The 16,975-nt window shown below is 42.7% G+C and overlaps 1 protein-coding gene across 1 annotated transcript in view; it reads right to left on the reverse strand.

Moving 5' to 3' along the window:
• Window positions 1-303: 303 nt before the first annotated feature.
• The window catches only part of Osbpl3 (oxysterol binding protein like 3), a 201,525-nt gene continuing 184,853 nt past the window's right edge, over window positions 304-16,975 (reverse strand). The window contains exons 18-22 of the mRNA XM_008841547.3: window positions 15,882-16,026; window positions 11,567-11,711; window positions 9,134-9,260; window positions 7,271-7,393; window positions 304-668 (exon numbers count right to left, since the gene is read on the reverse strand). Of these exons, the coding sequence (XP_008839769.1) occupies window positions 572-668; window positions 7,271-7,393; window positions 9,134-9,260; window positions 11,567-11,711; window positions 15,882-16,026 (637 nt within the window). The 3' untranslated portion in view covers window positions 304-571. The remainder of the gene's footprint in view (window positions 669-7,270; window positions 7,394-9,133; window positions 9,261-11,566; window positions 11,712-15,881; window positions 16,027-16,975) is intronic.

Raw genomic sequence — 16,975 nt, forward strand, 5'->3', positions numbered from 1 at the left:
GATACATTCTAATAACCTCATACCATCTCCTTAACCACTAAAATGCAAGTGAAAATATTGTTGGGACTCCAGCACCAGCAGAATTGCTCTGTATGAGCAATTCAAGAGCTGTCTGAGGCAAAAAGATATTCCAGCCACCAATGAAACTTGGGGAGCTAACTCATGGGTAAGTAACCCTGGGTGTTCTTATTTCTTAATGCACCTGGGAGATTTTTTCTCCAATGTGATTTTATAAGGCATACATTTGAATTTTTCCCCTTACCTTTGGAAAATTAGTGTTAAAGCTTCTTTTTCAACCCACACATTAACATTCAATCTTTCATTTTTATTAAATAGTTTATATATAAAAAGAAATACCAAGGTGTTCTACATTCATACAAATGATAATGATAATACTTGAAATTGTAAAGAAACCTACTGAAGAAAATATATACTCCAATACTTACAATGCTAAGCTAAGCACAAGTGATCATTCTAGATAACATCTTTTAAGTCTACACACACAGGTTTGTGCTGCTTTAGGAAGCAAAAGTGGGAGAAGAACACTGACACATCTTTCTTCTTTTCTTCTTCACCACAAGATGGGATGGTCCAGTTTGGAAAAACCAAGGTCTTTTCTAAGTTCCAAGTAGGTGCCATTGCTCACCCAAGAGTCATCATTGGATTTCCTGTGAAAGATGAAACAATTTCTTGCAGACTCTTGATACGATCCCTCTTCCCCCCCCTTCTCCTCCCCTTCCCCATCCTCATTCTCTGATTCATTCAACATCCTGGATGCTCAAGTACCAGAGCTGCAATGCAGCTGGAAGCTGTTTCATTACTTCTGATATTAACTTCTCAAACCCAGAGGCTGGGAAGGTGATGTTCCTGAGAGAACACATCCAGTGTGCATACTGTACATAAAACAGCGGGGGGGGGGGTTTAAGAAATGACTCTGTGGTTAAGAGCACTGGCTGCTCTTACAGAGGGCCTGGTTCAATTCCCAACAACACGGCAGCTAACAACCATTTGTAACTCCAGTTCCAGGGGATCTCCAATGCCCTCTTCTGCCTCTTTGGGCATTACACGACACAGGTGCACTTACATACATGCAGGCAAAACACTCATACGTGTAAAATTTAAGTAAATAACTTAAAAAAGAAAAACAGGGCTGGGGTGACAGCTACCATCTGGGAATGACTAGAAGCTACATGTCAACCAGGTTGATCAAAGGAAGTGTTAAGTTGACATAAAACAAAACAGAACAAAAAAAGGGAATTGGGAATGGTCACAGTCTGTAGAGAATAGTTTTGGTTTATCTCTCTCTGAACAGATAATGTGTTAAAGAGACCAAAATCCAAAAGGCATAGAAGGATATACAGCCTAACGTTTTCTTGCTAGCCCTGTCTCCCAGCTTCACAGCTTTCCTCCTGAAGGAAGAGACATTATCAACTTCATTCTGTTAGAGAATGTGTGTGTGTGTGTGTGTGTGTGTGTGTGTGTGTGTGTGTACACTGCCACCACTGTCTCTCCTTTTCACACAATGGTGGTACTTGTCAGTGTTCTACCCTTTGACCCTCTGAACATTAGGCAAATATATATATTTGTGAGTATTCTACCACTGAGACACATACCTAGCCCTGCATATCTCTGAAATACTATTTTATTGGAACATGACTATGACCATTTCTTTAACTACTGACTACACTATGGTTGCTTTGATGTTGACCAGCTGGGCTGAGTAATTGCTGAGACCTTATGGCCTGCAATAGAGGGTTTCCTCATTCCTTTTTAAATGTTGAGTGATATTTCGCTGTATGGATAGATGACAGTTTATTTTAGAGGTGCCCTATGATGGACAGTAAAGTTGCTCTCAACTCCACTGTAAATAAAGCAGATGTTAATTTGGTATGTATGCAAACTACACTGAAAATTCCTGATGCAGTGTGTAGCCCAGAACACATGCGTTAGTAATCTTTACCAATATTGGTTCTGAGCACTTTGCAGCAAAAGTGAAGAATTTGTTTTCCCACAATCTCAGGAACATATCTTTTTAAAAAAAAAAAAAAATCAACATTGTGTTACTTAGGGTTAAGTGTCTCACAGACACTTATTCTCTGCATTTGACCAGTTTTGAAATTCTGTAATAGTCTCCATCTATTGCAAAAAGAAGCTTCTTTTATGAGAGGTAAAAGATACCCTTGTCTGTAAATGAAGATGGAATAAAGTAAGAAATTATGCTGGTCTAAGGATGTGGCAAAAGTAGGTTTTTCTTTAGGACTGATGACCTCTCTAGCCACTTCTATTTGGCTATATTTACAGAACCTCACATGAGTTTCCTCCCATTGACTGGGCCTTAATTCCAATTAGTCAGGTTTGATTAACCCCAGGATAAAAGTGCCACTACTGTACCAATAACGATAGTTTGCTGGGCCACTCATTGTTTATTAGACTTTACAGTTGGGTAGGACCATTGATGGGTTTTCTCCCTTGGCAGCTTGTATAGTATCCTCTGATACCATGAGAGCTGGTCTTCAGAGAGAGGAGGCTTCCAGCTCTGTTTCTTCTTGATTTCTCCAAGTCCTGTGTCCAAAGTATGGCCTGTCTTCAGCAGGAGGGTCTTATCTTCAAGTTCTGGGAGATAATCAAGGGCTGTGGCAATATCCTGTGTTATTTTGGGAGTCTTTTGGGCTACCCTGGCCAACAACTGGAAGGGAGGTTTTCTTTTTAAAAAAAAAATAATTTATTGAGAATTTCATACATGCATATAAGGTGTTTTGATCAAATCCACGCCCACTCCTTCCCCTCCACCTCCTCCCATATCTCCCCATCACTTTTTTCTGATAACTTCATGTACTCCTTCTTCTTTGATTTATTCTCTTTTTAAATGGGGATTTTGGCTACTCTAACATTCCTTCCTCTGAAGAGGTAACCCTAATACCTTTTAAGGATTAGATAAAAGCTCCCAAATATTTTTGACATTTTTGGCCTTTGGAATGGAGTAGGTTGCTAAGAGGCCCAAGGACATTGTGAGTCTTAGCCAAGAAACTGGCTACTTTTCTTTGGGGTCTTTTTACCCTAACTGCCTAGACAATTCCTACCTCCTATTCTTACCACACCATCCTCTGAAGGGGTTACCCAGATTGCCGATAGGAATCAGGATGCAGACCGCTCTGGCTTTGGAAGGGAGGTTTTCTGTTCTGTAGCCTTCAGCTATGCACATGCACTACTGTATTTATCATATGTGTTTTTTTTTCAGTAGGACTTTGAACTAATACATTTCCTTCTTGTTTTTCATAACATCTAAGCATTATTTACCTCTCCTTTCACTCCCCTGTATAACCTTTACACTTAAAATGAGTGCATCTCTTAACTCTCACCAAAGACGTTTCCTTATGCAGCAGATAGTGATTGACACAGAAACCCATAAGTAGCCAATGTGCAGAGAACAAGAGGCCCCAGAGTACTTATCCCTAAGTAGAACAGCTATCTCCAACCCCTACCCATCATTACTGTGAAAGAGGAGGTGAAAGATTCTAAGAGCCAGAGAGGGGGAGGACGACCACAAGGAAACAGAGTCTTCCACACAGCTGGTCATTTACTCATATGAACTCACAAGACTGGTGACTGACAGCATGAAGTGGTCCTGTGCAAGCTCAGAACAGGCAAAAATCCCAGCATAGACATGGGGAGGTGGTAAGAAATCCCAACACAACCCAAGGAACTTTTGGCAATTGATGGCTGCTGGGATGGGGAAAGACAGTGTCTTACAGGAAAGAGACTCTTGGTGGGTCTGGTGGATGGATCCACAATGAAGGACATTGGGGGACACAAACCATATTCTAAGGCAATAATGAGATTTGGGTATGTGTATGTGAGTGCCAGTGCCTTATTTCATTAAGTTGGATGGGGGGAAGTGGGGAGGACACGTGGAGAGGGGAATGGATCTAAATGCCATCAAACTACATTATATGAAAATTGTAAAAATTCAATTAAAAATTGGCATTATTTGCCTATGCTGATAGAGGGATATGTTTAAAACAAGCCACTGTGTGTATCAGATAGTTCCAAACAGAAAAAACAGGCCCAACTCGGCCATGCTGCAGCTTTGACTTGGGATTTCCAGTGACACCAAGTCCCTGCATGCCTCGCTAAAGCTCTTTGACAGGTTTCGACTTTGAATAGCTCCAAGTAGACTGGTCACTGCTGAACTACCCTCTTCACTGAATATTATGGAAATTTTACAGGTGAAAGTGATGCTGCCCCAACTGCCATGGGCTCCATTGGCTCTCTTCCATTTCAGCAGAATTTGAGAGGATTGCTGTGACAGTACTATATTTGCACTTCAACGTCCATTTGTTTCCCACAGAACGCCACAGATTTTATGATCTCTCTCTCTCTCTCTCTGTCTCAATCTCTCTCTGTCTCAGTCTCTCTCTGTCTCAGTCTCTCTCTCTCTCTCTCTCTCTCTCTCTCTCTCTCTCTCTCTCTCTCTCTTTCTCGCTTGTTGGAGATTAAACATAGGGTTTTGCATGCACCAGGCAAGTACTCTATTATAGAAGCCTGAAGTCATTCTTTCATATCTGTTCCCCAACTGGAGATCCTCCTGTCTCGACCTCTCAAGTGCTGGACTGCAGGCAGGTGCCATCACACTGAGGTTATTCAAAGCTTTCATGTAGGTCAGGTTGATGAATCTCCTTAACTAGGCTTTGAGACATAGAGTTCCACAACTTCTACTGCTCTTCATATAAACTGCAATGAACATCTTCATAAATGTAGATTTTCCTTTTTCTAGATTTATTTGATTATTTTTAATTATGTGTATGTGTATGGGTCTGTGTGTGGGTATGTGCATGTGAATGCCAGTGCCTACGGAGGTCAGAGGCTTGGAGGTGGTGTTACAAGCAATTGTGAGCTGCCTGATGTGGGTGCTGGAAACTGAACTCAGGTCCTCTGCAAGAACAGTTCATATTCTTAACCACTGATCCATCTCTCCAGCCCCATGGTTTTCATATTTTTCTTTTAGTGAAGATAGATGATTTATTAAAAGAAAAAAGAACTAAACTACTAACAGACACACATATGTCTTAGTAGCTATTTAGTAAATCAGTTGATCAGATTACTAGTCTATTTTCCATCCTTTGCTTCTTTTCAAATAAAATTTAAGATGCCTTTCTTATGTATTTATTCTTTAATGTTTAAATGAAGTTATGAAAATTTCAGGATGGAACTGTAGGCCAGTTGACCTTCAACTGATAATTGAGGTGCTAAGGATTGAACTAGGGCCTCACACATACTAGACAAGTACTTTTACCACTGAAAAAGGGGTTAAGAGCACATACTGCTCTTGCTGAGGACCGGAGGACCTGAGTTCCAGTTCCAGCACACACATGGAGTGGCTCACAGCTCTGTAACTCCAATTCCTGGTCCCCATGGGCACCTCCACATACACCCCCCTCACAAGGACACATGCATACATATAATTAAAAATAATAAAAACAAATCTTTAGGATATTGCTATCTTGATTTCTTTTTTCTTGAGACAGGATTTTGCTGACTTGCCTAGGCAAGCCTTGCTCTCTGGATCCTCCTGCCTCAGTCTCCTGAATGTTTGGGATTATAGTCCTACACCACCACGCCTAGCTCTTTTGATGCTTTGGAATATATACTTTATTCCTGCTGCTAATATTAGTGCCTATATTCTTCTAATATCTGCTTCTACTGTCCATATAAATATGCAAAAACAAAAACCACCCCAAAACAATAATAAAACCCTGGTTGCAGGACAGGAGTGGAGAGTGATCAGGAACTTTCTTCTCATCAACATACATTTGCTTCAACTTCGATTTTCAAAAGACCATAAAAAACCCCAAACCATATAGAACTCTGGCAAGGCACTACCCCATCTAGAACATTCTACTGGGTCTGTTATCAGTCAATCCCTCCTTATTCTCTGAACCTTTGTTTCTTCCAAGTTAAAAGAGGGGAGGGGAAGGTAAAAGATTGCAATTGTTCACAACCTTTTCAAATTTTAAATATATTTTAAAGAAGATCCTCTTAGCAAGTTATTTTATTTTATTTTTAGTTTTTGTGAGACAGGGTTTCACACTGTAGCCCAGGCTGACCTCAAACTCATACCAATCATCCTGTCTCAGTCTCCTTAGTGCTAGAATTGCAGGCATGAATTATTTCTGGCTCCAGGAAGTTATTTGACTTATTTATTTATTATTTTATGTTTTGCCTGCATGTATATAAGTATACCATATGCATGCAGTACCCACAGAAACCAGAAGAGGGTGTTGAACTGAACTGAACTGGAGTTATTACAGATGGTTGTTAGCTGCCATGTGGGTGCTGGGAATTGAACCAGGTCCTCTCCAAGAGCAACCAGTGTTCTTAATTGCTGAGCCATCTCTCCAGCCTCAAGAAGTTATTGTAAAAGTAAGGTTATATCTTCCAAACTCAAGCACTGAATTGCTGTGACTCCAGATGTACAGTACCTGGAATTCCATTTAGGGATAACTGGGATAAGCATTGATTACATCTGCCATTGTAAAATACATCTATGTGGAGGCAAGATGGTGGGCACAGATGATTATAACTGCAAAGTAGAGCTCACTTTAACATCTGATGGCAGGACAGTAGTGTGTCACCCTTCTGTGGACATTCCATACAAACACACGAAACCTATCCCTTGACCAGATCCTTGGCATAATAATGAAGAAACACATGATCAAGTGCTGAAGACCAGATTAGAAGAAAAGAGTGAACGCCTTGAGTAAGGACCCATGATAGAACAGCTCAGCAAAATGTTCTTCACCACAAAGCCCCGCTGGTACCCTCATGGACAGTATCACAGACGTTGTAAGAAACCAAACCCTCCAAAACACAGATGATGGTACTGAGATTCTTGGGAGAATCAAAGTGTTGACCTGTGTCTCATTTGCCAATTGAGAAAATGCAGCCTGGTGTGTTTGCTAAGATGTTATATAGTAAAATAATAATAAAAATGTCTTTTTATATGTTAAAAAAATACATCTATGTTGGCAACCAGCCTCAGCTATGGATTTAATAAGCTGGCATGGCAGGAGACCAGTCTCTCTCTCTCTCTCTCTCTTCTTCCATAAGCATTTTCTGTGGAGGCCCCTAAGTAAGAGCAAGGGAGGCAAGAGGAAGGCAGAAGTCCTGCTGGGACAGTGACTGTGATGCTGAAGCTGCAGTCTGCTCTTCTCCAGACCAGCATTCTGAGATGCAAGCACCCTGGACCCCAGTGACGCCTCCAGGCACACACCTGAAAAACCGGGGCTGGTGCTCCATGTTATTTTCTTCTAGCACCCTCCGCCTCTCCCTCTGCAGCTGCTCGATCCTTTGCTTCTGCATCTCAGCCTCTTCTATGTTCCCTTCTTCTAGAAACCTGAGGCACGGGGGGAGGACAGTTGAGAGATATTAACTGAAAAAAAAATAACGATCAACTACTAAACTACTATTTGAGGCAGAGATGGAAGATACTGTTCTGTGATATTTACATGGTTCAAAAACTGTATGCAAAGGCATTTGGGTCAAAGTTGCCCTTACTTGTCTCCGATTCCCCCTATTTTTCCCCATTCTACCTCCCTCAGCCCTTCATGCAACTTCCCACTGTTAGTTTCTTGGGTACCCCATTAACGTCCTTTCCAAACATAAATGTGTATTCTTATATATCCCTCAATTTTAAAAGCATAAATGGTGGCGCATTCCACACATTATCTCTAGATCTTGATTTATTGCTTTGTTTTACTTTATTTTTTACTTAACATATTCTAGGTCTTTTCACAGTAGTACCAAAAAATCTTCTTTTTTTTTGTCTTTTTGACAAAATGAGCTGACCTGAACTCATTATGTGGACCTGGCTTTGAACTCACAAAGATCCACCTGCCTCTGCCTCCCAAGTGCTGGGACTAAAGGCGTGCACCACCACGCCTGGCCCCTAATGTTTTTTTTTTTCTTTTCGGTCTTTTTGAGACAGGGTCTCCCTGTAGCCCCAGCTGTCCTGGAACTCACTATGTAGACCAGGCTGGCTTTCAACTCACAGAGATCCTCCTGCCTCTGCCTCCCAAGTGCTGGAATTAAAGGCATGCACCACCACGCCCTGGCCCCTAATGTTTTTTACTAAAATATTTTATTTATTATTTTTATTTTAGGTATATGAGAGTATTTCCTGCATGTATATAAGTGCATCTGTGTTGTGCAATGCCCATAAAGGTCAGAAGAAGGTGTCATATCCCCTGGAACTGGAGTTACAACAGTTCTTAGCTGCCATGTGGGTGCTGGGAACCCAATCCCAGGCCTCTGCAAGAACAGTCCATGCTCTTAACTGCTGAGCCATCTCTCCAGCCCTAATGTTTTTAGTGTTACATTTTAAGGATGCAGTGCAGTGAATGGTAACTATCATTTTATACATGGGAGAGTGTAGGAGAAACTTCTGGACATAGAATTGCTGGGCTAAAGAGTGAGTCTGTAAATTGATGTATTATACTACTACACGTTCGGGGGATTGCAGCAATTTATATTTCCATCCGCATGTTACAAGTCTCCTTTTCTCCCACTGCTTTAAAATCTTCATCAGTCTCACAAGGAAATGATATTCCGTTGGTTTTAAAGAGCATTCTCCATACTGTGAGGCTGAATTCTCCTCCTATGCTCACACCAACACATCCTACCTGAGAGCTGTTAATTCTACGTTCATTTCTAAAGGGTGATCTATTACTTGATTTCTAGATCTAATCGATGTTGTAAGTTGTAAATACACATGTTTATTATTTTATTTTTGACTTTGGTTATATACTTTTATTTACCTTGTTATTAAAAACGTTTTTTCTTATTATTTCTTATTACTGTGTACAGTAAAATTCTTCTAAATAAATCCCCTCTCCCCTTTTTTGGTATTTCAGTAAAAATGGGACTCTACTGATACTAAATACCATACTGCCCAAGGAGGGAAATGGGCTCCATTTCCTTTGAGACAGGACTGTTTGGAGTCCCACTTCATCCCTGCACTTCTCATGACATTATCCATTCCTCCTGGGCTCCTGGAGACCCAGGAATTGTGAAAAACACTTTTTGTAGATTTTTTAAAAAATGTCTTTGGAAAGAGAGATCTTGTAAAAATTCTTACCTCTGATCTGGTCTAAATCGCGTGTCGGTGGGTGGCAATAAAGACTTGGATGACGGATCCATTTCATTTAACGCTAATGCAAACTGTGTGAAGCCGTAGTACTGCTCATAGCCTTTCGGCATGGGATCTGAAAGAGAAAGACTCCATCTCTGACTTACGATTCATTCATGCTAGTTTAACTCCTTCACCTTATTATCGGACCGGTGACATTTTTTTTAATCTTCCAAGTCTGAACTGTGTCATTTCTATTAAAATATTCTGACTACCAAAGAGCTGCCGAATGTTTCTCTACAGATTTTCTTCTGAGAGTCTCGTCTATTTCAAGGAGATGGACCCCTTGGTTTGGTCTTTTAGTGATTTTATATGACACTGTGAAGCATCTGTACTGTTTGCGCTATAAAGTATCTTGCTATTAAACATGCTGGGGGCTCTGTGAGATGTTGAGTTCCATCCTTGGAACCCACATGGTAGGAGAGAGCGAACTCTACAAAGCTGTCCTCTGACTTCACACATACGCTGCCGCACTCTCCCAGCCCAGCATGATAATGAACATGTTTTCCTAATCACAAAAACTCTCGTACTAGAGTATCCATTTTTCTTGTGGTGGTATCAAACTCTGTCTAGAGTTTAAAATGGTGCTGAACTAGAGGGTGGTCAGTAAATGTTATTTTCTTCCGTTCCTGCCTCTCTTTACCAAATCTTATCCCCTAAAATCTTACATCTTAAGGTTAGAACATTAAGTTCTAAATTTTTCCTAACTTGAATTTCAGCTAAAAGAATCAACTAAACTCACCCAGGTTTATACACTAGGTAAATCCAACGTGGACCAGTAAAATTTGCTCATAATCTCCCTGGCTAGCCACACCTCCACATATAAATTCCCTCCAAGAATTTTGCTGCAGACCCACTTTTCGAAGCTTTTCAAGTCTTCCTTAATCCAATTCTCTGTGTAAATCATCCTAAACTTGAACGCAGGCGCCAAGGTCCATGCTGTGCTTCCCCACAACCCCCGCAGACCACGCCCACTAGAGTAAGGATGGTAGTTTCTTTCAACATGGGCTAGGGAGGCTCACGTTCAGTGTGAAGACAAAATCAAGGAAGAATTGTAAGGTCGTACACTCTTCTTTCAACATCCAGAGAGGGTACTGGCTCTCATCTGTGTGACGTGCTTTAAGCGAAGGAGAGAGACTGTCCCATTTGAAGTCTCATGCATGCCTCTGAAGCTAGAAAGGCGACCTCTGGGCCATCATTCCAGCTTCATGGCACCTTTTCAGTGGAAGATGTGGAGGTGGCCCACTCAAAGAGACATTGCTGGCTGCCGGCTCTATAGCCAAGTCTCTCCCTATGGGAACACAAGTGCCTCTCAGATGGCACTGTGGCCTCCTCCGGGAATGAGCTCAAGTTCAGGTGAATCTCTCCTTCCTTCCCTATTGTCCATGACTAGTACAGGGACAGGTTGGGACCCAGTGAAGGCTGAAGTGCTGTAAAGACACACTGGTTGGGAATCCTGGGAAATACTGCATTCTTGAGAAAAGGGAGGGGCAAGATCAGAAACTCTTTAGTTATACCACCCTGACTGGTGTGTACTCATGAGGTGACATAATACTGAGTTGTGGCAATCATTTACATGCATGTGAGGAAATACGTGGCACACTGGGGTGGCATAATGTTTCCTCATGGATCTATGTCTTTCACATGTAGGCTGAGGAGGTAACAATGTGGGGCCATCACCTTCACTGATTATTAAGTCATGGCACATAGCCTCAGGGCTTAAGCCACTAACAGAGCGGTTTGCCTTTCCTTTCCTCTTTCTTTTCTTTCCCTTTCTTTTTTAACCCACCCAACATCCTTGAATCCCTTATCTCAGGGCAACGGTCTTATAAAAGGATGATTTGGAAACCCCTGTTTTACAGACTGGAATGTAGGTGAAGGCCTTAAATGGCTGCTGAGGAGGGCTGGTTTCCCCAGTGCTTTTTGGTTTCAGGACCATTTCCTTCTGGAATTACAAGGGAGATCAGGGTGGCTTGCGGGGTTGTGCCAATCTGGGGATCCCACACTCTTTGGGAACTCTGCTTTTCTAGTAACACTTTTCTCCAATCTTTACTCTAGAACTATGTCATACATTTCACTGAAATTCCTTCATCAGGGCCTGCTGTAGTCCTGTGTGAACCCCAAGAATCCCTGAAGCCACCCTTGGTTGGCAATGGCTCCCCCTTCTAGGGTTCCAAGAACCCAGAAACTAGCAGCTAAACTGAGATGCTTCTGTAAGTATGACAAGGACTTGAGAGACAGTCAGAGATGGGTAGAGAGGCCGGGACCGCTGACCTGGTTCAAGCAGGTAGTGGACAGAGACCCAAAGCAAAGCTGACCCCTCCCAGCTCCCCTGCCCTGCCCCACCCACCTGCTCTTCCTCTGGGTCTGGTAGATACTCACTTGCTCTCCAGACGCATGTAGAGGAGGAGGCCCCTCCACAGTAGATGCTTTCATGCCACTTTCCAAACAGCCGGTGCACAGCCTTCCCATTCCGGTCGAATACCGTGCCTTCAATCTCATGGGCATTGGTGCTCCAGTATTTTGCCTAGGATGCAGATGATGTCTGGGTAGTACCTTGGCAGTAATTTATTTCAAGTATTGAGCAAAGAAAAAAAAAGCAAGAGAAAGAACCAAGGCCAGGTGCAGTGGTGATCTTCTGTAATGAAGGTAGGAGGATTAGGAGTTCAAGGTCGTCCTTAGCTACCTTCCACTGTGTTCAAGAATGCCAGAGAGTACATGTGGAGGTCAGAGGACAACTTTTAGGAGTCAGTTCTCTTCTTCCACCATGTGGATCCTGGGAATCAAACTCAGGTCATCAGGTTGGGTGGACAGTGCCTGTACTTGCTGACTCTGGCTTATTTCAGTTTGCATAATATCTACTATGTTCATATATATGTATTATATGTTTTGAGACAGGATATTGCCATATAGCCATGGTTAGGCTGCAACGGCTTATGTAGCATAGGCTGTCCTTGAACTCATGGTGATCCTCCTACTTCAGCCTCCCAGTGTGCCTCCATGCCAGGATCCCCAGTAGCCTACTGCTTTCATCCTCTTGAGCTGAGTTCCCTATGTGTTTTGTACATTAACACCTATCCGATAGTCAGCATTTCCTCCTGTTCCACAGGCTGTCTCTTTACTCTGCTGTCTCCTTGGCTGTGCAGAAGCTTTCTAGTTGGCACAATCCTGTTTGTCTACTTTTGCTTTGGGGTCTCATCAGAAGGGAGAAAAATTATTGCCCAGACCAAAGTCATAGAGCTTTTCTATCATTTCTTGGAGGAGTTTTACATTCAGGTCTGACGTTTAAGTCTTTAATCCATTTTGAGTTTTGTAGCAAAAGTTGAAATTCACTCTTTTGCATGTGGGTATTTGGTTTCCCAACACTCTTTATTAATGAGATGGTCTTTTCTCTCTGGTGTTATTGATAGTTTTCTTGAAATCAATTAAGTGTAAATGTGAATTTATTTCTGGGCACTCTACTGCGCTCCTGTTAGTTTATGTATCTGTATTTATGCCTACCTAGGTTCTGGCCTTAAAAATATATCTTTAGGGGCTGGAGATATGGCTCAGTGGTGAAGAGCAATGGCTGCCCTTGCAGAGGACCCCAGTTCAGTTCCCAGCACTGCATGGTGGCTCACAACCATCTGTAACTCCAATGCTCTTTTTTGGCCTTTGCAGGCACTGCATGCATGGGTGCACTTACATACATGCAGGCAAAACACTCATACACATAAAATAAAATAAAATAAAAAATAAATTTAAAAACATATCTTTAGCTATTTAATAAAATTATGGTGAACTATTATATTTGTAGTTTGTAACTTGACAATTGACATTCGTGTAAGATTTGTTTTCTACTTCTGTTACATGCAGTGTAGGAATACAAGGTTCAGTTCCCTTCAGCAAGCAGTGTGGGTAGTCTGTGGGCAGCTGTTCCATGGATGCCACTGTGACTCTTATGCATGGTAGCTCTCACTACAACTTTAAAAATTAACTCACAATTCCTTTTATCTGCAGGAACTATTCAGTTGCAAAGCAGTAACTGTGGCTGCTTAAAATTTCAGTTTCTTTTATTATTTTTCCCCAAACTGTTCATACAGCCCCAGGAACCTTACACAAGCCCCTTTCTTAGTGCAGTTTTGCTTGATCCTTCCAGATCAAGGTAGCTTAGCAACAGTCTTGTTTACACAGTACCACTATGCAGCCAGCAGAGGGAGCCCCCAACTCCCTAGCCGAGTTTTCAAACGTCCCAGCTACCTGGCTGCCCTTAATCTTTATGAGGGGCCGGGCGACGGGGCGCATGCCTTTAATTCCAGCACTCAGGAGGCAGAGGCAGGCGGATCTCTGTGAGCTGAAGGCCAGCCTGGTCTACATAGTGAGTTCCAGGACAGCTGGGGCTACAGGGAGACCCTCTCTCAAAAAGACCAAAAAAAAAAAAAAAAATCTTTATGAGGAACAGAAGGCTTTTCTCCATAAATCAAAAATCCTAGCACTATTTTCAGCTGAAACAGAAGCCATATTTGGAAAGCAGTAAAGTTGAGTGGCATTTTGAGGTCGTTTTCTGGTACTTCAGCTTCTCCCCTTCAAGGCTTTGGTAAAATGCAAAGGTAGGGACAGACACAGCAGCTCCTCAGAGGTCAACGAGGTTCCAGCCATATAAAAATGGGAGGGGAAAATAGGAGTCTAGACTTGTAGGTTTATTGAGAAACAGGAGTCAGATTTTCCCCCAGAGATATTTGTCAATGAATTGAATCCTGACAGCCAGATGGGAAGCCACAGAAGGTTCAGCCTCATCCCACAGGTGATGACATCTACTTTCAACACCAAAGACAAATCTAATGCTTGTATTGGATAACTACAATAGTAGTATCCAAACGAATGCATCTTTTCTCTAAATCCAGGCATGGTGGTGCACACGGGTAATCCTAGTACCCCAGAGGCTAAAGCAGTCTGAGGCCAGTCTGGGATCAAATAAGCAAAGCCTGGTCCTGTGGATAAGAATAAGGTGGATGGAGTGAATGCATTGCTCTGAGGAGACGCTGAGAGATGGTCTTCACCTGGATTGGGGAGACACATTCCTGCTCCACGACACCTTTTGCTTCTTTCTGAAGAACACTTAGCAAAGCTTTCAAGGCGGGCCCATTTTGTTTTCTCTCCAAAATAAAGTCATTGCTCATGCTGTGTCTGTTTACAGCACTATTTGACTTATAAATTATAATAAAGACTGATCAACCTACTGAGTATCGCCCGCAGATTACAGGCAGTGCAGAAAAGGACTACATGACATTCCCTAATTGGAACCTATCACTAAGCTCATGATTTTTATTTTAATCAAATGCAAATATTTCTTGACAAAGGTTATGCTTTAAAGCCACTTCAAGGACATGAGATTTTTTTAAAGGCAACAAGATTCTAGGAGGGAGAGAAAGGGGTGTGTGTGTGTGTGTGTGTGTGTGTGTGTGTGTGTATGTGTGTGTGTGTGTGTGTGTGTGAAGACTCAAATAGAGAAAGTTGGAGAGACCTTATATGTTTTCTTGCATCTGGCCAACCTTTCGATTTCTCTCTAGATATTCTGAGCCTTTGTTGTGGGAGCCAGGCATCATTCAGGGCAACAGGAGTGAGCAAGATAGACCAGGCTTTTCCTCTTGTGAATCGAGGGATGGCCAGGAGGGCATGGAGAGAAGAGAAATCGATAAAGAAATGAGTAGCAAGCTAATTTCAGGGGCAACAAAACTTGGAAGAAAATGAACTATCAAAGAGAGTGAGAGGCAGGTTGAGGTGGTGATGTAAGGAGCTGGGAGAGTAGCACAGGAAGTAAGAGAGGAGAGAAAGAAGGTCAGCGTGGTCAGAGGCTCTGGAGGAAGATGGGACCAGAGCATGGTAGGAGCTGAGCCTGCAGAGGAAGGAGTGTGGTGTGTATGTGTGAGTGTGGGCTGTGCATGTATATGCATTGAGGGGTGGGAGTGGGCAGTCCAACCGTGCAGGGCCCTTGGGCCATTGAGGGGATGGCAGGTTTCTAGTATGGGAAAGACAGGAACTGTTGGAGGATTTTCTTCAGAGAAATAGGTTGTCATGTCTTTTCTTGTGATAAACATACAAGCATCCCTCCCCCACCACCCCACTGCTGTTTCTTTCTTTGGAAACAGAGTCTCATTATATAGCCTACATTGGGCTCAAAAATCATAATTCTTCTGCCTCAGCCTCTTGAATGCTGGAATTACAGGTGTGTGGTACCAAGCCAGGCTTCATTTGAACTATTTTAAAATACTGAATTCAATAATATTAAAGTACATTTACAACATTGTACAACCATCACTACTATCTATTTCCTGAACTTTTTCATCCTCCAAAACACAAACTCCACAACCCTCTGTCCTCCAGCTCCTGACAACCCCACTCTGTTTTCTTTCTCTATGAACTTGACTCCTCTAGGGATTTGTATAATTGGAATTTTGCAGAATATGTCCTTTCATGTCTGGCCTATCCACTTAGCATACTGTCTTCATGTATCCATTTCCTGGTCTGGTGACATGTTTTTAAAAAGCCACCCTAGTTTTTCCCTGAGGGCAGATGGTAGGGGAATAAAGGTGGGGAGGGAGGCAGGAGGGGCCATGGTCCTAGTCCAGGTGACAAAGGTGGAAGACAGCCTGTGCCCTGAGAACCCAGCTCTGCCTCAGCCCTCCAGCATCAGAGCTGGGTGTACCACTCAAGTTACCTTTATGAAGTTCACTTTGCAGTGACAGGAGTCATCAGTCAGGTTCTTGATGACAATCTCTCCATAGTGCTCAATCCACCTCTGCCCGCTTAAGATGTTGTGGATGCAAGAGGTCACTTTGTTCCACTCAAAGTGATCTCCAAAACTGAGAGGGAGGAAAGAGTCAAAGCATGATTCACAGAAAAGCCAGTCCCCGAGGCAGCAAACATTTTTACTTTATAAAACAAGTCATGGAATGACTCACTCATCCCTTCATCCACAGACCCCAGGATACCAAATAAGACTCTAGCAGTCTCTGGAGCTGCAGATCTCTGAGGAAGCATTCGAATTACAAAAGGCCACAGCAGTCATTCTCCTGTTCTCCCAAAGGCACTGGGGGTTTCACTAGAAGCTGGTGGCCTGGTCCTCTTCCACAAAGGGGGCAGAGTCTCAGGGGACGTGTCTGTGTCTGAAGCTGCCCAGCTATGGAAGGGAAGCAGGCAGGAGGATGCAATGGTGTGTGTGGTGGTGGTAGGGTTTCACACACCAATTCCATATTATTTATATCTTTTTCTATGAGAAAATACTCAAGTATTTCTAATGGGGTTAATAACAAGGATTAGGAAATAGTAGTAGGGGCAAACACAGGCACAGGCTATGTGTTAAGTAGTATTTTAAGTGCTTATCCATCTCTGTCTAGTCTTCCCAGCTGCCCTATGAAGTAGGTAAGGACAGTGGTGACACGAACAGCATGCCAACCTGACCAACAGTTACAGGTGCAAGGGGCAGGGCAGCGTGCAGATCCCAGCAGACTGCTCTAGGGTCCAGCTCATGATCTTTTCCTCTAATAAATACATGTCTATAATGCTTGTCTGTCTCAGAGGGAATTCTAGTGGTGAGGCTGGTCTACAGTGGTAACTCAAAATGATACTTCATCTTGTTGAAAGCAGAAGTGAGTTTTTAAAAAGTTTCTACTCTGAGAACTGTTGTCTACAGGAGTCATTTCTACTGAAGGAAAGAAACCAGGAGACTGTGAGCCTGCCCGGACAAGGCAAGTAAACGCAGTGTGAGACCGAGTGAAAGAGGAAAGCACACGCTCCGAGCCAGGGGGACGG

The sequence above is a fragment of the Nannospalax galili genome, unplaced genomic scaffold (assembly GCF_000622305.1).
Source record: "Nannospalax galili isolate Female #2095 unplaced genomic scaffold, S.galili_v1.0 scaffold158, whole genome shotgun sequence".
NCBI lineage: Eukaryota > Metazoa > Chordata > Mammalia > Rodentia > Spalacidae > Nannospalax > Nannospalax galili.